The sequence below is a fragment of the Hydra viridissima genome, unplaced genomic scaffold (assembly GCF_058129835.1).
Source record: "Hydra viridissima isolate aposymbiotic clone 2 unplaced genomic scaffold, HvirCarnegie_v1 scaffold_18, whole genome shotgun sequence".
Classification (NCBI taxonomy): Eukaryota; Metazoa; Cnidaria; class Hydrozoa; order Anthoathecata; family Hydridae; genus Hydra; species Hydra viridissima.
Window position 1 is genome coordinate 2,155,001 of NW_028324317.1, and position 26,331 is coordinate 2,181,331.

Here is a 26,331-nt window from a genome sequence, read left to right on the forward strand (position 1 = left end):
CATCATCATCATCATCATCATCATCATAACCAACATCATCATCATAATCAACATCATCAACAACATCATCATCATCATCATCATCATCATCATCATCATCATCATCATCATCATCATAATCATCATAATCATCATAATCAACATCATCATCACCATCATCATCATCAACGTCATAATTGTCATCACTATCAGCTGTATAGATTCCCTGCCTTCGTTATCGCCATCACCATCATCATAAAAGTTACCAATATTATCTATGGCGTGTTTTTTCTAATTAATCGGCATTTTCTTAAGTTTTATTACTTTGGTTTCCTGATTTAATATAAAATAAACTTTCCGTCTTAGACACGTGTTCACCTGGCAAAAGAAAACTTTGCGCTGGAGAGGCCTATAGGTAGGTCAACACATGAGGCCTCTCGCGCGAATCGTTTCAATGCGCTAGTAATTCAAAGACACTCTTCAAAACAGGTATATATTTATTCTTCATCTTTTTTGTCATTGTGATTATCCTCTCCGAAATAAACCTTTCTTAAAATTATTATAATAATGTCTTCTATGAAGTAACTGACAATATTAGTTTATTTACTACTATAATCATCAATACCATCATGATCATCACGACAAACATCTTCATTACTATGATCCTCATAATTGTTATTAACATCATCAAAAACAACATCCTCATCATAATCATCATCAACATCATAAAAACTATCATCATAAAAATCATCTTACAAATCATTTTAATCATTATTTTCATGATCATCTTCAACATCTACATCATTATAACCATCATCATCATCATTATAACCATCATCTTCATCATCATCATCATCATCATCATCACCATCATCATCATCATCATCATCATCATCATCATCATCATCATCATCATTATTTCTATAATCATCATTATCATATATTTCATCATCATCTTCTGCATCATCTTCATCACCATTTTTAATTTCGTCATCATCTTAGTCATCATCCTTATTAATGTTGTCATGATCATCATCACCATTATCATCACCATTATCATCATCATCATCATCATCATCATCATCATCATCATCATCATCATCATCTTTACCATCTTCATCGTCTTAATTGTCATCCATGATCTGTTTACTTTCTTCGTCTTTCTAATCGCCTTCTCTATCTTCTATAAAGTCACTTATATCATATTTTGCGTTATTTTAAGAATCATATATCATTTTCTTTGTTTTAATTAGTTTGGTTTTCTGTTTAATAGAAATAAATATTTCGTCTTAGGTACGTATTCATCCGATGAATGAAAAGTCCTTGCTAAAGGGTGCTTTAAGTATGTCATCAAATGAGACCTCTCGCGCGGATCTTTTTAAGGCTCGCGTAAATTTTCAAAGAAATTCTTCAAAACAGGTATATACTTAGACTTGATACTTTTTGTCATTGTGGTTATCTTCTTCGAAACAAATTTTTCTTAAATTTTGATTAACAACGCTGTCTATGACGTACCTGCATTATTTAGACGATAATATTTATTAATATAACCATCACTAACATCATGATCATCACCTTCATGAACTTCACAATAATCATTCTCATCATTATAATCCTAATGATTGTCATTAACATCATCATAAACATCATTATCATCAAAGTCATCAATATAAACAACAACATCCTCATCGTAATCATGATTAGGGTGTTCACCATCATAATCGTCATCATCCTCATCACCATCCTAATCATCTATGACTTAATCATCTTCAACATCTTCATCATTTTCTTAATCATCATCAACATCTTCATCGTTATCATTATCCTCCTAATCATCACCATCATCATCATCATAATCATAAACATCTGATTCACCATTATCGTCACCATCATCTTCCTCGTTGTAAACGTTTTATTCATTTTCTTTATCATCACCATCATAAACATCATAAACATCATAAACATCATAAACATCATCATCATCTTCATCATCGTCATCATCATTGTCATCATCATCATCTTCATCGTCGTCATCATCATCATCATCATCATTATCATCATCATCATCATCATCATCTTCATCATCGTCATCATCATCTTCATCATCGTCATCATCATCGTCATCATCATTATCATCATCGTCTTCACCGTCGTCATCATCATCGTCATCATCATCATCATCATCATCGTCATCTTCATCATCGTCATCATCATCTTCATCATCGTCATCATCATCGTTATCATCATTATCATCATCATCTTCATCGTCGTCATCATCATCATCATCATCATCATCATCATCATCATCATCATCATCATCATCATCATCATCTTCATCGTCGTCAGCATCACGATTGTGTTCTTCATTTTCATCGTAACCATCATCTTAGTCATCATCGTCATTATCTTCGTTAATTTATCTTTAATCATATTGGTTTTTTAATTGTTATTAATTTAACTTCCTGTTGTAATGGAAAAATTAATTTGTCTTAGACAAGCGTTTTCCCAAAAACAGTTCAATTTAATCCGACAGTTGAGGTTTTTTCCTACGTAAAGGAATCGCTTCAAATAGAGGAGACAGTAGAAGGTAAGACTACTATACTGGTAGTTAATATCTCGTCATTTATGTTCTTGTTGTGCTTGTAACTAATCGTTCACTTCGTTATAACCATCATTTTTTTTATAATTCTCATCACTATCATTATCATCTATTAAATATTCATTTTCATCCTCATTTTTTTGTCATCATCATTTTCATCATCATCATCATCATCATCATCATCATCATCATCATCATCATCATCATCATCATCATCATCATCATCATCATTATTATTCTCATCATTGACGTTATTATCATCATCGTCATCATTGTTTGATTCGTGGTCTTTTTAATCCATAAATGCATTTTCAACACAGTATGAATTCTTTTGGAAGTAAACCAATAAGTCTTTCAGACCCTTTCCTGTATCAGCAATACTAATTTTAGTGCCACCAGTTAATATTTCTCGTGTTGATCTTTTTCTAGACTTCATTTTGGATGAGGGAAGCGATTGTCAACCAACAAGCATTGAGTGTAGAATAATAGCTGTTATGATTCCACTCGTCTTTATCTTGTTATTGGTAATTGCTTCTGTTTAACGGGTGGAAGTATAGGAGATGGTATGAAACTATTTAAAATATGTGCATATAGCCCGCTTTTTCAATTTATTTTCATTTTCAATTTATGCCTTTCTTGCTCAGAGTCTTCTCATTTTGGATGTTTATGTTTTCACAAAATAATGTTGAGTTGATCTGTGTCCTTTTCTTTATTGTTGTTTTCAATTTAGATCTCCCTCTATACAATATACTCCGTTCGTTATTTCATTAGACGCAAGTGTAATAGGATGCTCTAGTGCATTGTCACCGGTCTTCCCAAGCGTAGAAATGCGACATGATGTCGTTACAAAATTAGTGAGTCAAATAAAAACGGTAATGACGAAAAAAAATATGCATGATTTTATCTTGAGGCTGCAAACTAGTTAAACACATCTGATATTTGACTGCACACGCTCTGAAAATGTCCATTTTACGATAAAACTACGTTTTAATGAAAAGCACGCCTTTTGTATTTAACGAGGCGTTGAAAGCCAGATTGGCGTGGAGGGGCGGCTTGGTGGAAGTAATTCTGAGAAAACAGCAAATAAAGGTTTGAATTGAAACTATAAATAAGACAATTTTTTGTGCATAAATGTTTTTATATTAATAAATACTACTGTCTTACCCTGATGTGATGTAAGAAACACCACGGTAAGTCAGTAGTTTTCGATATCTCGATTTGTAAGGGCGATATTATGCTAATAAATAATAAGTTCAAGGTCTTGGTTTTCGGCAATATAGTAGAATAATAAATAAATCTTCAGTTTTAGCCTACTTTCGTCTTATCTTAAAAAATACCGAAGAAAAGCCTGAGTAAATACCGCTGTATAATAACTGTAGACCGTAGTTTAATAATTGTAGATAACCCCTGATCTTCGGTATTTTATAAAATTTAGATGCTGTCTGAATTTTCAAGGACTTTTTTACAGCATAGGACTTTGTTAGGTCACACCACGGTATAAGTAATACCCTTTTTTGAGAGCTTGAGGAGTTAGGCTTCATAAAATTCATTATCTCAACATAGAAAACTTTGCCCCTGGGAAAAACAAAAAAACAAAAACAAGTTTATCAAAGTTCTTTTGCGTCATTGCTTTTGGCATTTTTGTGAGGGTTGTAAGTTTTTGAATTCCAGAATGTCCGATTCCAAGAGTTCTCATTCTGTATATCATTCGTGTGTTTACATCATATCTTCATTTTTTATTGACTCGTTTAGAAGTGTAAAAGTTGTTTTGATATTAACATTTTCAGCAAAAAAATTAAGGCTCACAAGCAAGAGCTTCAACCTTGTGAAAAGAACAACTCGACGTATACAAGATGTCGGTTTGATTATCAACAAAACATTCACCATTAACGCTTAAAGATGGAGGATTTACAATATTTATAAATTCACTTCCACGTAGCACCAAATTCTATTAATATTATTTTCTTCTTTTACTGATCGTTTTGTTCTTGCTTTAACCCCATTTACTTTTACCATTTACGTACAATTCTTTTGAAAAAGTTTTTTTCTAGTGAGCGAATTGCGATAAAAATGAAACTGAAACTCAAAATAATATCTGAAACTGAAACTCAAAATAATAATAAAAAAAAACCCAACTTTCTTTTCGCTTCTTCTTAGGTTTTTTAAATCTAACAAGAAGCGAAAAAAGCTTACGGTTTGTAAGCTTTATCTTGATTTTCTTTGTCACAGAAGTCATTTGTTAAGGTGCTTTATTAGGTGTAAACTTACTAAATAAAAACGACATTTTAACTACTAGAAAAAATGCCAAATTGTGATAGTTAGCAAAATTTTTTGACCTAGCCACTATTATTTTTGAAATCCCCATACATTAAAATATCTAGCCTTTGTGTGATTCCTTAAAAAAAAAAGTGTTGGAATTCCGGCAAATTACTAACTAAACCGTATGAAAACGTAGCTGTGAATTCCATAGAAAGCATCGTCTTTACTTTTGTTCTTTAGTAACCGTACTTTAAAGAGAAAATACCGTTAAAGGTCGAAAAGCAAAAGTTAGATTTTTTGTATTTAATGGCTAAAAACAAAAATGCTCTGCGAATGAGCAAGTGATCTCGAAAGATCTAATGATCAAATTTGAGAATCGGTTTTTAAAAACATTGTTTTGCCTCAGTTGCACACAAAATGATCGCATTGTAATCAAACTGTAATTGAGCTCTCTCGATGTTTATTTTCTACAACCTTGCTGAAAAAAAGCATTCCCTATGCAAAATAAGTGATTCAAAGAGCGCTTTTTTTTTTTCCAGTTGTGATCAGATTATGATCAGTACTAACGGTAGCACATTGTGTCTACTTCGTCGCTCTTATTCTCTTACTAACATAAATAACATTCGTAATTTCGTTATTATCCCATAAATGCTTTAAAATTGACGAGATTTAAAATTGACGAGAAAGGATTTACTACGCAAACTGTCTTGTAACCGGCAAGAAAAATAAATTGTAAAAAATATACAACGCCTGGAAGGAAGAAAAGTGTTGTTGCTAGTCTTCCTATAAAGATAAAAGAAAAAAGAAAAATGTAATTTACTCAACTTAAAGAAAGCAAGAAGAAGAAGCAGAAGTGGAAAAAGGAGAAGAACAAAAACAACAAAGACGGCCTAAATATGGACTCGCAGGTCAATATCAATCTAAAACCCATGGTGATTGCAGACAAGCTCATTCCAGTGAAAAACGCTGGTGGCACTGGCTCGCTTAGAATTGCCGCTGAGCCCAAAGCGGCAAACAAGACTACCACCCCTGTTGTAGTTGCAGGAAAGAAACCGAAAAAAAGAAACACGCCGAAAAGAAAACTCTGCCTAAAGAGAAAGCTGCTGTAAAAAAAAAAAAGCGACAGCCAAAGAGAAAGCGCCCAAAAATGATGCAGTGAAAAAGACTCTGGTGAAAAAGAACGCCAAGTTACCACCCAGCCGGCCGAAAGACGTTTTAAAGACGTCTTTAACAGGTACTATTTTGGTTTTTAAAACGTCTCCGTAGACGTCTAAAACGTGAGAGGCCTCAAAGGCGGTTTCAAAAAAACAACACGCCATCGGTCAAGATTCCCTGTGACATACATGTAGTTTAACTCAGTTTTATCACATTCAACTCTCCATGAATTGTTTCATGGTAAGGACACCTCAACCTGTTGCATGCAGCTGCTCCCAGGCTTTTTTAAAGTTATCTGAAAGAGTTTTTTTTATTACGTCTTTCAGACCTCTTTTTCGACGCTTAAACGCTTTTCTTTATGATCTTTTTTTTTATAACTATTATCAACTCAGTATTACGGAAAGAAAATTAATAATAAATTTTATTACTAATTGTCCTTCGATAATATCAAGTTAATATTACTTAATACATAGGTAGCGATTCCACGGTTCAACGAAAAACATTTGACGTTTGACAAAAAACACGTAATTTTCATGAGCTTTACTCTCTTATATCTTTTTGTATGCTTAAGCAAACACCTTGAGGTTTTTTGCATCAATTAGTGTTACTCAACCTCTTTCCAGCCATATATAGAAAGTACTATGGTTTATATGGCTTCATTTAAATTTTATCCATATCTTGGCATATTGTTTATTCAACGTTGTCAATAAAAAAGTGTAATAATAACACATAAACAAAGTATGGATTTGCACGCTTTTCAAGTCTAAAACTAAACTAAATTGTAATTTCAAAGTATGACTAATAACTTTAACTTAACAAGCAGCTAAAGAATTTATCATCGTCAAAAATTGATCATTAATATAACTTTAAAATAGGGAGATTTGTCACGTGACATTTTATCGCAGAAAAAAATATATCTATGTTTTTGAAAAACTTCGTCCAAAAAACGCAACAAATGATTTTATGTAGGTGTCGAAGAATAAAAACCCACCCATGAAAATAAATAGTATATACGTATATACAGATGTTATTTTTTTTTAGAAAAGGTTGCACTACAATAATTTTTTTGGGGACGTCGTTTTGCTTTAGAATTGATAAAGTTATTTAACTTTAAATGTTTCAGTTTTGTTTATACACAAGTAAATTAAGCTAATTCTTTCGTCCCCACATAAAAATAGATTCTGCAACTATTTATTTATTATGTCAAACAGTTTTTTTTTTTTTTTTTGGTAGTCTAATAGGGTGGGTTTTTTGTTTTTTAAGTGGAGATTTTATAAATTTCCCCCGTCTTTAGATATTTTGTTGTTAACGCAACTTTTTACGCAAGAAAAAAATAAGAAAACAAGTTTTTTTTTCGGTGTCAAAAGTTTAACGAGATACTTTAAGGAAATATTTCATAAAATGTATATGAATTGAAAATATTAAAACACGAATATCTTTGGAACCAAATAAGCTACAGAAGTGGTTGAAACCATTTTGAAAATAAAATATATTAAGGAATCCAATGCCTTTTAAATAAAAAAGATTTACATTTGCTATAAAAATTGCCTAAAGTCCCTATTTAAAACCAAGTCAGAGGACGGTTGCTAAGGGTGTTGCTATGTCAGAAAAAATAACTAGTCTTAAAAAAGGTGTTTATTTCACTATTTATGTTAAAAATGTTGAAAAAATAACTTTAAAAATAGATGACTTGTAAAACTTTACGTCTAATATGAAAATAATCATTTTTTTCAAAATTTCAATAAATTAAGGGTATCTATCACCTTAACATACATACATACATACATACATACATACATACATGCATACATACATACATACATACATACATACATACATACATACATACATACATACATACATACATACATACATACATACATACATACATACATACATACATACATACATACATACATACATACATACATACATACATACATACATACATACATACATACATACATACATACATACATACATACATACATACATACATACATACATACATACATACATACATACATACATACATACATACATACATACATACATACATACATACATACATACATACATACATACATACATACAAGCTAATTATCAAGTTAAAAGATTGAATTGAGTTCGCCTATTATCATATTTCAATTAAAATGTAATCACAAGGTAAGCTACAGATAAACTATCAGACAGGTTACTTCATCGTACATCACTCTCGAAGTGGTCTTCATTTCATAAGACAATCCACATTTTAATTCCCCTTGCATTGGCATTTCAATATGCAATGCGAAAACAGGAAATGAGCAGTTTGAAATCCACTATGACAAAGTAAAATACGTAACATATGTATATTGTCGATTGTAGAACATCATGCGAAAAATATAGTAAACATAAAAGTATCTTCTCGAAAATAACAGTACCTAAAAGTTTTAGGAACTTTATTTATCCTCCTAATGAAAACAAACCGAAAAACTTTTAACTAAGGCCTACAAAGCCAGCTAAGTAAATATAAATCACTGTCACCGTTGTACAATATAATTATAACGGCTTGCAATGTAAAAGAGACAGGCATTTACATACAATAAAGTAACCTAACCATACCGCAATGAACCATATTTATGCAGCTATGCATTACTTCTACTACATCTATAAGAAGCATCGAATCAATGCCAAAAAACAGCATTGCTACCAGTTTTTGTAACAAATCAACGCATCAGTCTGATCATAATTATCGCCATCATCATAATTATCATAATTATCATCATCATCATCATCATCATCATCATCATCATCATCATCATCATCATCATCATCATCATCATCATCATCATCATCATCATCATCTTTAATATCATCAGCATCGTCGTTATTATCATCAGCACCGTCATCCTCATCGTTTTAATCCATTAAAATGACCAGGAAATGAACATTTTATAAATTCTTGATTGTTACAACAGAAATAGAGACTATCGACTTGTGCGAAAATCTTGGTGATGTCATGATGTCAGCTTCTAAACATAGAAACTTAAGTACCTGGCAACAGCAGACACCATCCCTGCAGCCTGCAACTCAACAACTCGACATTTGATTTTTTTACACCCAAATATCTGAGCAAGTCGTTCAGTTCTGAATGTTTTATCAAATGGTGGATCACCTGATGAGCAACGTTCAAACTCTGGCTCAATATCATTGTCAATCCCTTGCATCGGAGTTTCTTCATCTGGTTCGTCTAAGGTCCAATCCTCGGTTTGTCAGGTCAGGTCTCATTGCTGAATACAAATTACGATATTCAATTGACTTTTTTTTTTTTGGGAGAGAAACCAGATACATTAGTCAAACGAAAGTAACGGTCCGTCACGTGTTTTTTTTTTCGCCAGTTCATGAGAACAGTAAACAGTATACACTTACGAATGCCTCTGAGCTAGTCTCTTAGATTGACAGCGCATGTTTTGCAGCGGATGTGAGACGCTCGTGTCTTGTTTTGGTCATCATTCTTGCAGCCGAAATCTAGATGATAAACTTTCTTTATAGAACGTCTCTGAGAAGATAGTGTGTATTCGCCACAGATATAGCAGAACGTATCGCAGCTGTTACGACATTGACGAGACACATCGGCAGACAGCATAATGGCTATAGCATTAGATTTGTTGTTTTCTTGAGTACAGGGGTCTGTTTTACCCTAAATAAGCGAGGAAAATAGAAAACATTCAAAACTAAAAACGTTTGTAATTTCTTTTTTATTGGTTTACATCGACCCATTAAAATCTCCCGAAAGTTGTTTTATTACAAAAGCAAAAAGTAGAAATGATTTAGCTTTTTACTTGAAAGCTTATACACGATTAATCTACTCGTTAATCGATGCTTACAACTCTTAAAAGAGTGGGCTGGTCTAAAACAACCCTCTTTCTTATTCTCTTTACATTGGACATAGGCCCTGCTTATACTCTATCTCTTTAGCTAATTTATATTGAGAATAATGTATGTTTGTAAAAGGCACAAAGCTTCTGCTCTGAGTTATGGTAAATTACAAAAAGCGTTACATCATTCTGTTCGTTTTACATGTGTATGTATTAAATAACTTAGATACTACGTTTAAGTACTACGTTGCAGTATTTAAAAAAACGTAGCTCATGATACCTTCTCTCACTTTTCCAGGCGTTTATCTTCGCTAATATATTTCTCATTAATTTCAATTGCTATTATAAATGTTGGATACTATTTACGCTAATGGCCATCAAAACTAACACACCTAAAACTTTGGTGTTTTATCGTTGAACAAGGAACTTTTTTAGAGGAATTTAAGCTATATACATTAATTACTTTACTTTTTGGTAAACAACTGTCTAATGCATAAATAGCTCGTATGCAAATCACATAAAGCTAGATTAAACCAAACAATAACGACGCAGAAACTTATAATGATATTATACAGCAAGCAAAATTTTACGTTCTTTACCATGTCTTAAACTCACTAATAAAAACTTCTTGCTATAAACTGACTCAACATCAATTTGGTATTTCTTTAACTCACAAATAAAAACCTCTAGCTATAAACTGACACAACATCAATTTGGTATTGAAAAACCATCTTGAATCCATTTTATATACAACACCACGTGTCTGGTCCCATGACAACAAACAAGACCCTTTTAGAATTTAGCACCTGTTTAAATGATGGAACTCACGTTACACCTTACGTCACGTATTTCATAGCGAAATAAACTTTACTTTCAGCACATTTCCATTTAAAGTTTTGAATGAAGATGCTTTTGTTTATGAACTTCATTTAACATGCCATATCAACTCAAGAAAACGAATATGAACAGTTGCGACATGAAAGGATGTCGTGAAACTTGTCCGTTAAACAACACCCCACTTAAAATGATGCAGTGGCCGAAAAACAAATGAAATAGGCGCAAACAAGACTAAATTAAGAGCTGTTTTACGGTGATTTTGTGCGTTTTCGTTCTAATCTCCTTTCATGGCTTTTGTTGCTCCGTTTTTTTGAAGACAAATGTGCAAGAGCTTCTTTTTAAATCTTTACTTTTGGAATGCAAATAATTCTTCACCGAGATGCATCTGCGAAACAACGTTTATTCTATTATCGAAAAACTACATGATGGCGATTGTGGGACTCGTTACTTATGTTTTGATTAATTACCTTTAATTTTTTTTTGTCGAAACGAGGATCTAACAGCATGAAAAAGCATGAAATGAGATGAAATGAACAAGTTTCAGCGTCAAGATGATAATCATCTCACGTAAAATGAAAAACATACAGAGTCGAAACATAAAGGAAAACTTCACACGATTGATTGGATGAAAAACGCGTTCTTCATCAAACTGTCCTAAGTATATTGTAATTGCCAGTAATAAAATGACTTTGTATCATCTTATTTGATTTTCTTATTGCTGTGTATATTTTGTTTATATACTTTTGACTTGTTATTTGTTTGTAAGGAATTTCAAATGAATACAATTTCTTATAACATACAATGACGTTATTATGACGTATTAATATAATCTCTTCGCTTTAGCCTTGCTGTAACGAGTAGATCAATCGTGTATAAGTTTTGTAAAATCTGTTTTACTGTTTTATAATTTCTTCCTTGGGGATATATATAGAGCTTCCAAAAAAAAGCCGAACTGGAATATTTAGGTCTTTTTTTTTTTTTTTTTTTTTGCCAAACATAAAACAGTGACCAACGGTAACCAAGTTAGTAACCCAAGTAACAGTAACCATATTACCTAAGATGCCAATGAGAAATATTTTTTTTTACACGATAGGAGTACATTTTTTATATATTTTTTGATGCACTTTATTAACACATAATTTAGATTAAGTTTTAAACAGTTCTTACGAACGCGCAAAAAGTTTTTTAGAGTTTAGTTCAATAAACAATATGTAAGAACTATCTTTAAAATGTTTTTTCACTTTGTTTTCCGTTTGCATATGGATAACATCTATATTATTGTTAAGTGTCCGTGACCTACCCGCCTCTTCCCTACTTAAAATCGTTGCGGCTCTCTTTTCATTTATTCTTTTACTGTTGCGAGCTGTTTTTCAATCAAATAACTACAAAACGTCACACGCGCTTAATTCAGTCATTGTTCTTAGTGAATCTTAATATTGTATAGATGCAACCATACAAGAAACATCACATTCTGCAGACCTTTCCCACACCTCTAAATACCTGGAGTTATTATTTACACTCGAAACATTTCGGGATTGTTGAGTGCTTTCTTAGACGTCCTGATGCAACTGAGCTGAACATTTTTAACATGTTTAAGGACTCATTTGACTAAAGTCAAAACTCCAAGAGAAGCCAAAAAAATGAATTTCATACAAAAACGCGCAGTTTTATATGCAAACTGCACGTTTTTATATGAAATTCATTTTTTTTTTTTTTTTTTTTTTGAGCTTTTATAGCTTTTCTTCGTTTTCGGTTTCGATATTTCATCATTTGTTTCTGTGGCGAGTTCCTGGTGTCTATATTCGATTTTTTATGAAATTGTCATTTTTAACTTCATTTAGTTTCCGCTTGGTTTTTTTCTAGCCTAATTCTCTTCTAGCGTTAAAATTCGTTTTTTATAAATTTGGCGTTTCTATTTGGATTAAGTTTCTGCTCGGTGTGATTAAAGTTCTGCTCGGTGGTCGAATTCTTCAATTTTTAGTCTAGTCTCAATATTTGTTTTAAAGTTCTAGCCTAATTCTCTTAGTTCTAGCCTAATGTCAACATTCGTTTTTAAGGAATTGACATTTCTAATTGGAATAAGTTTCTGTAAGGTCTAATTCCAATCAAGTTCTTCCGTTCCTGGCCCAGTCTTCTGGTCTCTAAATTAATTTTCAAGTTTCTAGCCTGGTATCAATATTCGTTTCCGAAACTTACATTTTTAATAAGATTAAGTTTTTGCTCGGATTATTTCCTAATTCTCTTAGCTCTTGCTGAGTATCAATGTTCGCTTAACTAATGTTACATAATACATCTAAGCTTCTGTGCTTATTGTAAACGCTGAAGTAACCGGATCTAGAGAACTAAAACTAAGTTGTTCGCAAAAACAAAAATTAAAATTCGAATTGCGGCGCGACCTTCGCATCGAACTTATACGATATACGAATTCACTTTTAACATTCCACTGTGCTACGCCAGTTTAAGGCAACTAGCAGTTTAAATAACAACCAATATGCATGTTTGATTTAAGCGATTGCTATATTTATAAGTTGTAATTTACAACATTTTGGTGAACTGGACTGTATTTAAGTAATTTTATACCGACGACATATACGTAAAAATAAATACACTGCAAATATATGCATCAAATATATATTTAAATAACTTTAGCGGTTTTCACTGAATTTTATGTTGATGCTAGCGATTAGTGGACGACCAAGTATGCAAAAAGGGAGAAAGAAAAACATTTGTGCTTTGTTCCAATTACTAGTGTAGAGGATAAAGTGTCCTTCTCGTCAGGGTCATGATTTTGTCACCATGGTGTTTCGAAGAGACTGAAGCGCCGAGTCCCATGACCGACATCACTTTTTTGGTCCACTACTATGCTAAAACGAGCACGTGCTCAAATTTGTAAAGCACCAATATTTTGAAATAAGCCAAGTTCAAGTTATTTAGGAAGGGAAAATAGCTGACTCTTTGGCAGTACTATTGTCTGAAAACAAAAGGATGATGAAAAGTAAATGTTTTAACCATCTCGAGTAGACTTAAGACTCGGATAAGGACTACTGATATTATTAAAAGGTGCGCGGCGTTTAAGCGGTTGGGCACTTGTAGAAGAGAAAAAGTCAATTATTGTCTTGAATTTTATACTGAGTGCAGTCAGTCCCTTAAGACTGGAAAGAGTTCTTTTGTTTCCTTCTAGAAAGCAAATTTGCAATGAATGAACATTTTAATTCTATTAGCTATTTGTGAGTTTTGAACTTGTATTGAACACTACAAGAATTGTAAGAGAATATTTTATTTGAATTTTATATGAACGTAAAGAGCAAGAGTGCTAATCATTACGCTCTAATAGAACATTTATTGAGTTTTATTGTATAATAAATAGGTAATATCTACATTATTGTTAGGTGCCCATGATCTACCCGCCTCTCCCCTAATTATATTGCTTAAGACTCCCTTTCCTTTTTTACTTTTAGTTTCTCGAGTTGTTTTTTTAAACAAATCCCTGCAAAATGACACACGCGCATGCTTAAATAATTGTTCTTAGCGAAACTTTACATTTGATTGATGCAATCGTGCAAGAAACATTGTATGACCTTCATACACCTCTAACTGCCTCGAACATATTATCATAAACATTCATTTATGCTCAAAACTAGTTAGCATTGCTGAGTGCTTTCTTACTTGTTACGGCAGTTAAACTGAGGGGAGCATTTGTGACATATTTAAACGCTCATTTGACACAAGTCGTATAACCAAAAAGCAAAGAAAACTGAATTTTATATAGAAACTTGCAGTTTTGCTATTCGAACATTTTATGCACTTTTTACTAAAACTTTCTCACTAACTTGGTCGATATTCTTCATAATAAACACGTCTCTGAGTTGTCTTGCAATTGATTTAAAGTCACATATTTGCCAGTTCGTTTTTGAAAACGGACAAAATAACTATTTAACTGATGAACAAATTGGGTTCAAATAAACATTAAGTAAAATTTGGAAACCTAGCTCTTTCTTGATCTATCAACAAAGTCTTTGTCACCGAGTTCTAAAAAGTGAATTAGAAGACAAACAAACAGACGAAAAGGCTAAATCATTTCTACTTTTTACTTTTGCATTTAAATAATTTTCTTTACATATTTGAAGACAAGTTATTTTATTATGAAGACATTATTATTATAAATTTAAGAAAAGTTTGTTTTGGAAGAGATAATCACAATGAAAAAAAAGATGAAGAATAAGTACATACCTGTATTGAAGATTGTCTCCGCGTATTGAAAAGGTCCGCGCCAGAGGCCTGATTTGGTGACGTACTTATAGGCCTCTCCAGCGCGGAGTTTTTATTTGCCGGATGAACACGTGTCCTAGACGGAACTTTTATTTCTGTTAAATCAGGAAACCAAAGTAACAAAAACTAAGAAAATGCCATATGCAGTGGCGTTCCTAGGGTAAATAGCGCCCGGGGCAAACACCGATCTCGCGCTCCTCCTCCCACACATAGAGTGCTTAACTACAATTTTTTAATAAATGATGACACAAACTTTTAATAAAACTTCATTATTTATGTAACATATATTACAAATTTTTTTTTTCTAGCTTTAATTGCTGCAAATTTCTTAATAACACTGTCAAAATCAATTTCTTCGGTAATTTCTCTCTCTATGCTTAGCCTCTTTTGCGCCCCTTTCAGGTTGGCGCCCATAGCACGTGCCCTGCCTGCCCTACCCTAGATACGCCACTGGCCATATGATTAAAAAAACACGCCAAAAATGACTATGGTGACTTTTATGATGATGATGATGATGATCATGATGATGATGATGATGATGATCATGATGATCATATGGATATTCGGTATCGCAACCTAAATGTTCTGTATTGCAACGCGTTTTTCGGTAAAGCAACCTTAGATTCGATTTTGCAACTTTCATGTTCGGTATTGCAACTTTGTGTTCGTTTTCGCAACGCCGTGTTCTTTTTTGCAGCTTGATAAGCTCTTTGTTTTTAATCATTATCATTTTTCGGGTGCCGGTACTTAATTTTCTCGTCCGCCATTGAGTTTTTCTAAGTCGCAGGAGCTACTTAAGTTTTTGTTAGTAATACTGAAATTATCTGAGCAAGAGTAATATTTTTTTCATTCTTTTATTCTTTAAAATGTTTTTTGTTTGTTTTCAGAAAATATGACGTTTTACTATTTAGCATGCATTAGTTTTAAACTATTTATGCATTAACATATTTCTTATTATCTACTAGATTTCGCAAAAAATGTCTAACCATTCTGATAGTGATAGAGTTGCTTGTGTGCTATGCAGCAAATTTACTGACATAAAGTTTTTCACCATTGGAGATGGTCGTATTATTTGCAAACCATGCTCCAGTATGCTGGTGTTACTTACATATATATATATATATATATATATACATACATACATACATACATACATACATACATACATACATACATACATACATACATACATACATACATACATGCATGCATGCATGCATGCATGCATACATACATACATACACACAATTTATTTATAATATTTTATATGGTAAGTTTATTTTTAAAGGAAGTTCAAATGACATTGATAATACTAAAGAATTTGTTAGGACAGGTATATATTTGTATAAATTTCATGCACCTATAAGTCAAATGTTTTACTGTGCCATACAACAAAAATTTTTAATTCTGTTTTAAGCATTTCATTTTGTTTACTGGCAAATTAATGGTATTTTATTTATTTAAAATGTCAAAAATGATAACTAATGTCAATGTAAAATGCTTTTATTATCTTAATATTTACAATTTTAGGATTCAGTTTGTTTACTAATGACAGTTTAAAAGAAATTGCATCATCCCAATTACTGAAGGCAATATATTCTGGTCAAGTTAGTGTTTTGTTACTGCTTCTAGTAGTTACAAATATTATTTAATCTATCTAAATTTGTTTGTAATTATGTTAAAGCATCTATATAAAGTTATACTAAAATTATTTGATTTTATGTTAAATATTAAATAAATATACTTATCATATCTGTTAAACTTTATAAATAATTATTTTGAGACAAGACCTAAAGTATGGACATAAATTATTCTAATTATAATTTTTTGTTTGTTTTTTATTTAAGTTTGGTTCATTTTTTAGCTATATAGTTACAGACATAATATATACAAAGCAGGCGGGAAAGACAAAAGTATGTATTACTTGTTTATGTTTTAATTGTTTAACTCAAAAGTTTTTTTAAATTAATGAGTTGGAACTTTTTATAATGTAAGGGACTTAACTAGAGTAGTAAACATAGTCTTGTTGTGTTTTATTTTGTTGAATAAATGTTTTGACTGGCAAGTTTCTCTTTTAAGAAAACCTTAGAGACATTGAGCTTCTTGATTTGATGTCAGAAGACCAAACTCACCAGCTTTATCAAGCCTTAGTTTTAACTTACAATAGTATTAAGGTAATATATTCTTCATAATGAGAAGTATGTAAAAATGATTATCTATTGTCTGACTTCAGGATCTATACTACATGATCTTTAATGATCTGTTTGTATAGATCTTTAACAGGAATTTTGTGAATTATTATTTTACTCCTTTTTTGTTTTCTTCAAAGGGAAAATATTAATGCCAAAACTTTTGTTTTTTGTTATATTTCTTTTTTTTTTGTTTGTATTTTTTAGGATGGCGATTATGTTTATAAAGTCCTTGTTCCTGAAGCAATTATATATTTGTTTGCAAAGCTTAAGCAAGTTTCAAGAATTAAAGTATTCTTAATTTTTTTGTTGCTCATAATGTATCTTATTATAATGTTTTCATTTAAATAACAATTTCACTATCTAGTTTAAAATGTTTTTAAAAGGATATTTTCATATTAATAGGCTGAAGTTATTCTAAGCTCATATATTTCTAAAAGGTAAGCCATATTTCTTAAAGTTCAGTTGTAAATTTAAAAAAAAATTAATCAGTAAAGTTTTAAAATGTTTTTCTCATTAATTTTTTTAGAAATTCAGAAATTTTGTGTGATTCACTGGAATCAGAATATGAGTCTGGTAAGCAGAAAAGATTGTTTGGCATATATGCTAATGCCTGTATTCCATACATACCTCTGCCTGATTATAATCTTGTTACAGAATGCTTTATAATATCTAGAGTGTCATATATCATTCAAATCTGTAAATAATTTTTCTTTGAATAATTTTTAGAAATTCATGATGCTCCAGATGAGGAAAAGGTATTATACATTACTATGTTTTTTAACACTCTCATATTTTTTTCTTATAATTCTTAACTACTTCTTATTATTTACAAATAAAAAAAAATTAAAGGTTTTAAAATTTTAAAAAGTTACTGCTTTTCTTCTATTATAGCAAAGAAGACATGATAAACAAGATAATGATTTATGTGATGAGTTTATAATAAAACAAGTGATTGAGGAGTTGGTGTTAGAGGTAACTGAAGCTAAAAACAGTTTATAGTTTTTAACTTTTAATAGTCTTTAATAATCAACCTTATGTTTTTTAACTTTATAATACTTTGCATTTCTCAAATCTAACTTTGTCATTTTTTAGGCTAGTTTAGTTGATGAAATTGATTTCAGTGTTCTGAATTCAGAAGAGGTTTGTATTGGTTCAAGTAATGCGAGTTTTACATATTATCATTTTACTTATGTTATTTATAAACCTACATTTATTATTTATATTTTTGTTTGTTACATTTTTCTGTGTTTTTGTTTTGTTTTTAGAAATCTTGTGAGGAAGTTACTAAAAAAAAAGTTTCATGTTCAGAGTTACTAGAAGCAACTGAAGATAGTGGTATTACTGATGATCCTCTGGACATTTCAGTAAATGTGAGTATATTAATTAGAAATAAGCAATATATTTTGTTGATAAATTACTTATCAAAATTATTGAACTACGTCATTTAAATGTTAATTTTATTTAAGCTTTGTAATTTTTATTTTAAAAACAAAATATTACAATAACTTTAATATATTGTTTACATAGGAGTACATGAGTGATATGTTAAATGTTTACAAAAAGTTTGGAAAAAGTTTTGTAAGTGAAATTTTATGATTAGTAGCAATTTTTTATGCAATTTTTTTATACAGATGAGAATTTGATGGTATAAGTGTGTAAACCATACAAAAATAAAATATTGACTTATTTTAAAGAACTTTATAAAAAACCTAATAACAGCTGGCTCGATTTCATTTGAATTAAATTGATTTTTTTCACCAGTGCTAATTTTTTATTATCAGAAAGAGAAAAATGAGATCTTAAACAGTGCAGTTGGCAGGTAAATGACTTTGTAAATTATGATAGTACAATATTTAACTTTACCTTTCTTTTTATTTTAATGAATTAGTTTAAAACTGCCAAACAAAGGAATAATGATTTTATATTTAAAAATAATTGTAAGTCGAGAGACAATGGCAAAAAATGAAGAAACAAGATTAGGAAGTATGTTGACTGGATATATGAGAATGGGCATGGTGTCTTCAGCAGAAAAGGTAATATATGTGTTTGTGTTTTTTCTGCAATTGTTTTATTTAAAAATATATTTGTAAAATTTTTCATAGCTTTTTTCTCAATGGAAAGAAACAAAAAAGAACAAAGAAGTTAATCAGTCTAGCATTAGTTGCAGACAAAAAGTTACTTGCCCTATTCCAGGATGTAGTGATGTAATAATAGATCTACCAAGGCATTTACGTTCTAGTAAGCATAAGTGGTCAAAAGAAGATTCAAAGAAGGCAAGGGGGGTCTTTGATTTAAGGAAAGAAAGATCAAATAATTCAACTGAGAAAAAACCACGAAAAAGTGTTAAGTATATCTGCCCATTATGTAATATTGTAACTAAAAGAATTCATGATCACTTATATAAAGCACCACACCACCTAAAAAATGATCCAGAAAAGTACAATTATCTACTAAAAATTAAAAAACCTTTTTGTGAAAATAAGCCTTTACAAATTCAACTCCCTTTTTCATTCAAAAAATCTATAAGAAATGTTGAAAGACCAGAATATGCTAGTCCAGAAGATACTTCATCTGAAAGTGATATAAAATTATCAGACAGTGATTCACAATGTTCCACTGCAAACCATACTTTTTCCTCAAAACCAAATTTTACTGACTTTCTTGAGATGTTTTGTTTATATTTAAAAAGTCCATCTGGTGGTATGAAAGATGGGAAAGCAGCAATAAATGAGATGAATCAGGTTAGAAGGATGATGGAGATTTTATGCTCTGATCCTCTTCAAGCTTCATACCATCTGTTTTTTGATTTAAAAAGTTTTCAAGAAGTTTGGTTTGAATGGTCAAAGAAAAAAGGATTTGAGCCTGGAACGAAGCGGTCCTATTTGTTATCTTTGAGCCACTTTATGGATTTTATTTTGAGATCTAAGTTAACACCTATGGTAGCAAATGTTTTACCCATTGATGAAAGTATTTCAGCTGAACTAATTTCTCTCTGTCAAAAAGAAATTTCAAAGTGGCGGAGTTCTCTCAAGCCTGAAGAAAAGGATAGAGAATATGCTGTTATGATCAAAGATGCAGAAGATGTTATTCCAAAGGAAGTATTTTTTGAAGTACAAAATAGTCCTTTTAACAATCAAATTATTGAAAAGACCAAAGAAATCTTTAAAAAATTCAATAATAGACCAGAGGAATATATTTCTAATCGTACAACTTTTACAAACGTTAGAGACTCCATATGTTTTTCATTAATAACTAATAACATTTCAAGATCTGGTGCTATATCAAATATGAAAACTGAAGAATATGCAAAAGGAACACTTTCACCCACAGGCAGCTATGTTGTGCTGGTAAAAAAACACAAAACTGGAAGAAGTTATGGCCCATGTCAAATAATAATTAATCCTGATTTAAAACATCTTTGTGATTGTTATCTGAATATTTTAAGAAAAGCTGTTCCTGGAAAAAAAACTGAAAATTTTTTTATAACTTGGTCTGGTTGTGCACTTACTTCTGGAGATATTTCTACACAATTAAATTCTTTTTTTTCAAAATGTTTGCCTAATAAGGATCGTGAGCGAAATACCTGTGCAACATTGATTCGCAAAAGTCTCGTCACATTTATCTATGATCACCATCCTGAAATGAAATCTGATCTTGCTTCTTTAATGAAACATAAACAGGAAACTGGGGAGAGATGGTACTACCTTAACAAGAAAAAGAAAGAAACATGCAACACTTCAGAGAAGGTAACAAATCTGTTGTTTGGCTCATCTTCAACATCAACATCCAAACTTGATTCATCTGAAACTCCAACATGTTCTAAATATTTGTCTCCACAAAAATTAATAAATGAAGTTTATGGCAAAGATAAATTATTAAATGTACCAGTTGATGCCAATAATGATATACTGAAAATGAGTGACAACAAATATAAATTGAGAATGCCTTTAAAGCGCAAAAATTCTAATTCTGATGATAGTGACTTTGACCCACAAAATTATGAAATTATCACTCCATCAAAAAATAGGCCTTGGGATGAACAAGAAATAAAGGAGCTTTTATTAGTATTTAAAAACTGTGATTTATCACTTATCACTCAACAAGTGATACGTGACCATATCTCTTCAAATCAAGTGCTTAAATCTCGTTCAACTAAACAAATTTATGATAAACTCCACCATATGGCACGGAAGCAGATACTTAACAGCTTAGAATCTGTTGATTCTGCGAAAAAAAAGGTCTGTTTTTCAAAAGACCAAACAAGTCTTATAAAAATCTTATTTGTTTCTGAAATATCAGGTAAGTCAGCTATTTCTGAAGAAAAAGTAATGAGAGTTTTGGCCAATAATGGCCAAACACAAGGCATATTGAATAGTTTTACCTCATCTCAGCTGGTAGCTAAGGTTAGGTATGAAAGAAGCAGAGTAGTTTCAAAACAGAAAAAGTGAAGATATTGTACTCTCCTTCTAAATTTAGTTCTGTTTTTTGTTTAGATTATTTCCATTATCATTTTATTAGACTTTGTTATTTAGTAACTTCAAGGGATTCATTTTGTTTGTTATAGATATTATGACAAAGTGTTTTTACTTTTGAATTTTTTTCCTGTTAAGACTTTTTTAGTTATTTAGTAACTTCAAGAGATTCATTTTGTTTGTTATAGATATTATGACAAAGTGTTTTTACTTTTGAATTTTTTTCCTGTTAAGACTTTTTTAGTTATTTAGTAACTTCAAGAGATTCATTTTGTTTGTTATAGATATTATGACAAAGTGTTTTTAATTTTTAATTTTTTTCCTGTTAAGACTTTTTTAGTTATTTAGTAACTTCAAGAGATTCATTTTGTTTGTTATAGATATTATGACAAAGTGTTTTTACTTTTGAATTTTTTTCCTGTTAAGACTTTTTTAGTTATTTAGTAACTTCAAGAGATTCATTTTGTTTGTTATAGATATTATGACAAAGTGTTTTTAATTTTTAATTTTTTTCCTGTTAAGACTTTTTTAGTTATTTAGTAACTTCAAGAGATTCATTTTGTTTGTTATAGATATTATGACAAAGTGTTTTTAATTTTTAATTTTTTCCTGTTAAGATTATGTAGAGCATCCTTCTCTTGTCTAGCAATTGGTGGAGTGTTAGTGGGTTTATAGGTAAAAAGGGCGCCCGCTATTTGCACATGAAATATGTATGTTTTAAGATTAAGTTAGGTGCATTTTTAAAGCAGCCTCTTATACTGAACTTAAGTAAATGTTTTTGAATTCATTTTCTTAACATTATGTTATTAAGCATTTTAATGAAAATAAAGGTTATACATCTTACAAATCATTATACTATATCTAAGTATCTAAGCTATTTTGGTATCTGGGTTCAAATCCCAGGAGTGTATTTGATAACACTCAATTACCAATAGTACAGATATTTATTTTGTAATTGTTTGTTGTAGGTAAAATAAGTATTATGCAAAAGTATTAACTTCAAATTTGAATGATTTTTTTTCCAATTTCTTTTGGAATTAAGGTTACCGTTCGATATAGAAGAGTTTTATTCCTTAGAGATGATGCTATTGAAGTTTGGCAAAGTAATGTTCAAGAAAATGGAAAGTTTGGCTGCTCCTCGGCCTGAATATACCTCAAAATTAACATTAGATTTAAATGTAAATTTCTATGGCGCATTAAAAAATGAAAATGATTTTACCATTTTTCCTTTTTTGAAAAGTAGTAATGTTTATAGGATTTATCATCCCTAGTTTTTAGTAAAACAATAACTTAATTTAAATAAGTGACGTTACTTAATCACACTTTTTTTTTTATACTAAAAATCTCTAAACTCTACATTTACACAGAGGTATTTTAGAAAAAGAAACCTTTTGATTAGACGAGGTTATTTATTAATACAAGAAAATCTCTAATTTAAAAACAAAAATCGCATTTTGGAGACATGGTCAAACGTTTAAAGACCTTGCTAAGTAGAACTCAAGTAAAAATGAATAGCTTGAAAAGAAAGACCTTTAATGAAGCTACTATTTTAACTGGATGTTCACGCCGGTTTCTTTGCGTCTCTTCTTTTTTTATATTCCACATTCTAACACGTTTTAGTTCAACCCTCTTTTGCACCTGCTATTTGTGTGTTATAAATATATAATCACTTATATTTGGCGATATGTATTCGAAAGCACAAATTAGATCCTTAACCTGTAGACGCTATTATTTGAGTTATAGCATTTTAAGAACTGTAGCGTTTTGTAGGCATTATTTTTCAGCGTCTTAGTGTAAACATATCTTTATTTTTGTATGAGCCATATACCTGATCCAGAAAAGTGATACCTAAGTATCATATAAAAAGTTACAACTGATAAACCTGAGTTCTGGGTAATACTTTTAAAGATTGGTTACGGTTATATTTGTAAGTTTGGTTACGGTTTAGAGTTTGGATTTTATGAGTAAAATTTGGAATTCATTTAGAGTTTGTGCAGGTTATAGGTTAGGCGTACAGTAATTTTAACGTAAACATTAATTAATTAAAGGAGGAGGGTTTAAAAGTAAAATAAATATTAAAAAAATATTCTGTATTCTATAATTTTTGAGTGTTTATCCACAAAAAACGGGTCTGTTCGGTATTGCAACCCGGACAAGTTCGGTATTGCAACGCATAACATTTAAAAGTGAAATACTGAATTATTAAATTCATTTTTGACGCAAAGAATCTGTTTTTAAGACATTCGACATCATAAATATTACATCCACCTAATAAAAGAATCTAAATTAGCCACCAAAGAAAATGTTAAATTTTCGTTTTTCCTTAAATCAAAGAAGAGTTTATCTAAATAATATATTATATAAAGTTTAGTTGAACTTCGTAAGTTCAAAATCCTACTTTGATCCAAAAATAACCCTTTGGTGAGGACGTGGATATCTTTGATTTATGGCTTGATTTGATGAGAATTAAGCTCAAAAACATATCCGATTGTCGATTTAATGATCCCTCTATTCCAAAGGCATTTTTTGATGAGTTCGGTAAAGCAACGCAATTTTTAAAACAACTGCTATATTTAAAGTTTAAGTGCTCAAATGTTTTTAAAACTAACATATCCAAGAAGGAAATAAATATTCAAGTAAAAATCACCAAAAAATTTTTTTATTACTTGAAATTAAAACGGCTAAATTCCAAAATCATGTGTGCCGATGTTCGGGTTGCAAAACCGAACAGAGATCCACATACTGATGATCATGATGATGATGATCATGATCATGATGATCATGATGATCATGATGACGATAATGATGATGATGATGATGATGATGATGATGATGATGATGATGATGATGATGATATGATGATGATGATGATGATGATGATGTTGATGATATGATGATGATGATGATGATGATGATGATGATGATGATGATGATGATGATGATGATGATGATGATATGATGATGATGTTGATGATGATGATGTTGATGATGATGATTTGATGATGATGATGATTCGATGATGATATGATGATGATGAGGAGGAGGAGGATGTTAAAAGCAGGGCCGGTCTTAGGCCGATTTGACCGATTGCTCCAAATAGGGCCCCGCGCTTGGTAGGGGCCCCGCAATTTATAGCATATCATTATAAATGGCAGTAATTTTTTTTTATAAATTTCTATCAATCTTAATATAATTCGTACAGTTAACGTTGAACGTTTAATGCGCATGGTAACGTCTATTGTTATTTTTAGTTTATCTTAGTTATTGCGGTATAACATTCAGCCGACCTAGAAATTGCTTTGACAGACATTACAAAAGATATAGAAGGGTTCATGCTTTCCGAAGAAATGGAGGCAATTAAGCCAATACTGCCCGTTCAACAACAAAAACCCAAAGAACTCTTTAAATATTTGGCTTGTAATGATAGGTCGACTGCATTTCTAAATTTGTTCATAGCCCTAAAAATACTGATGACAATTCCAGTTACAGTCGCTTCCGGTGAAAGAAGTTTTTCAAAACTAAAATTAATTAAAACCTACCTTAGGTCAGTAATTAACCAAGAACGACTAAACAATTTGGCACTAATATCAATTGAATCTCCTGTAAGTAGAGAAACTAATTATGAAAGAATTCTAAAAGATTTCGCAAGCAAAAAAGCAAGAAAGATCCACTTTGACTTATAGATTATTTGTTTATTATGACAATAACAAGAACTGTTTTGTTTAAATTCATTGTAATATTTTTATTATTGTTTATTGATTCGTTTGTGGAGTTATGTTTTTTTGTATAATAAATGTGTTTCAATAATTTTATTAATAGTAGTTATTGTAAAAAAAAAAATCAGGTGGGCCCCGCAAGCATTCGTTAAATTGGGCCCCGCAATTCGTAAGGCCGGCCCAGGTTAAAAGTTTCAACAGCAATAAAAAAAAATCCTTGTGTTTCTATGAAGAGTGGGCTGGCCTTTAGCTGTATATCTTTTGCTAATTTATATTGAGAATAATGTATTTTAGTAAATGGCACAAAGCTTTTGCTCTGAATTATGGTAAATTACTAATTTGTTACATTTCCTCATTTAACTTTTTACTTCTTTCTGTTTCAAATTCTGTCTAAAAGTTGTAATTACTTCAGAAAAAGCATTTGTTTAAATATCTCCAGGAGCAAATGAATGAAAGTGTTATATTTACCTGTATAGCAGATTCTCTGTTCATCTTCTTCTTGATTTTTTTTGTGATCTTTTTTTATACTTTTTAACAACCAGTGAAGCCCTGAATGACAACCAGTGAAGTCCTGAATGACAACCAGTGAAGTCCTGAATGACAAATGTAATAGAATTAGTTCTTGAGTTATGAACAAAACTTCTCAATATTATTACTGTTACAGTTAAAATATGAAGATTATTTACCCAAGCTTTACCTGGCTTTATTCTTTGGTCAGTGTTTTTTCCATTCCCTTTTGTAGCAGAACACGAAAACTTTTTCAAAAAAGCAAATAAAATTGCCATTAAAAAAATATCGCTTTAAACGTTTAGCAAGAGAAAATTTAAAGTCCAATCATAACAAATGATGTATTGGTATTAAAAGAGGAACAATCAAGTTTAGAACAACCGAAATTTCTTGATTTTCTGTTTAGGTTTTTTTCTGTGTGAGTTGATTTATCGAAATTAAAATCGAACGTTTTAAAGCGTTCGATGCTGTAAAAAGCGAATGCACGGC

General features: G+C 30.8%; 2 protein-coding genes and 1 long non-coding RNA gene across 8 annotated transcripts in view; 2 read left to right on the plus strand and 1 right to left on the minus strand.

Annotated features, from left to right (window-relative positions):
* LOC149876808 (uncharacterized) overlaps positions 1-5,678 on the plus strand; it is a 13,113-nt gene extending 7,435 nt beyond the window's left edge. For 2 of the 5 annotated variants that reach the window (XM_090074940.1, XM_090074939.1), the window contains 4 exons: positions 346-468; positions 1,273-1,398; positions 2,473-2,566; positions 3,008-3,193. In XM_090074940.1, the coding sequence (XP_089931066.1) occupies positions 1,288-1,398; positions 2,473-2,566; positions 3,008-3,120 (318 nt within the window). In that variant the 5' untranslated portion in view covers positions 346-468; positions 1,273-1,287 and the 3' untranslated portion in view covers positions 3,121-3,193. Of the gene's footprint in view, positions 1-345; positions 469-1,272; positions 1,399-2,472; positions 2,567-3,007 lie in introns of all 5 variants that reach the window. The other 3 variants (XM_090074936.1, XM_090074937.1, XM_090074938.1) reach the window with 3 other exon arrangements.
* A 1,936-nt stretch (positions 5,679-7,614) lies between these two features.
* On the minus strand, positions 7,615-26,281 carry LOC149876809 (uncharacterized). Of its 2 annotated transcripts, XR_016448462.1 has the most exons (4): positions 26,033-26,281; positions 25,804-25,928; positions 9,026-9,671; positions 7,615-8,412 (listed from the first exon to the last, which is right to left on the minus strand). It is a non-coding gene; the product is annotated as an uncharacterized LOC149876809 (long non-coding RNA). The 2 variants fall into 2 exon arrangements; XR_016448461.1 differs by having other exon boundaries at positions 7,615-9,671; positions 26,033-26,242.
* On the plus strand, positions 15,704-21,787 carry LOC145195855 (uncharacterized). The gene is given in 15 exon segments (XM_090074944.1): positions 15,704-15,789; positions 15,921-16,288; positions 16,486-16,562; positions 16,820-16,868; positions 17,035-17,129; positions 17,352-17,435; positions 17,550-17,584; positions 17,674-17,720; positions 17,874-17,902; positions 18,039-18,119; positions 18,240-18,287; positions 18,413-18,517; positions 18,675-18,725; positions 18,929-18,966; positions 19,090-21,787. Coding segments are annotated over 14 exon segments (3,360 nt in total). The 5' UTR covers positions 15,704-15,789; positions 15,921-16,173; the 3' UTR covers positions 21,596-21,787.
* Positions 26,282-26,331: the final 50 nt, after the last annotated feature.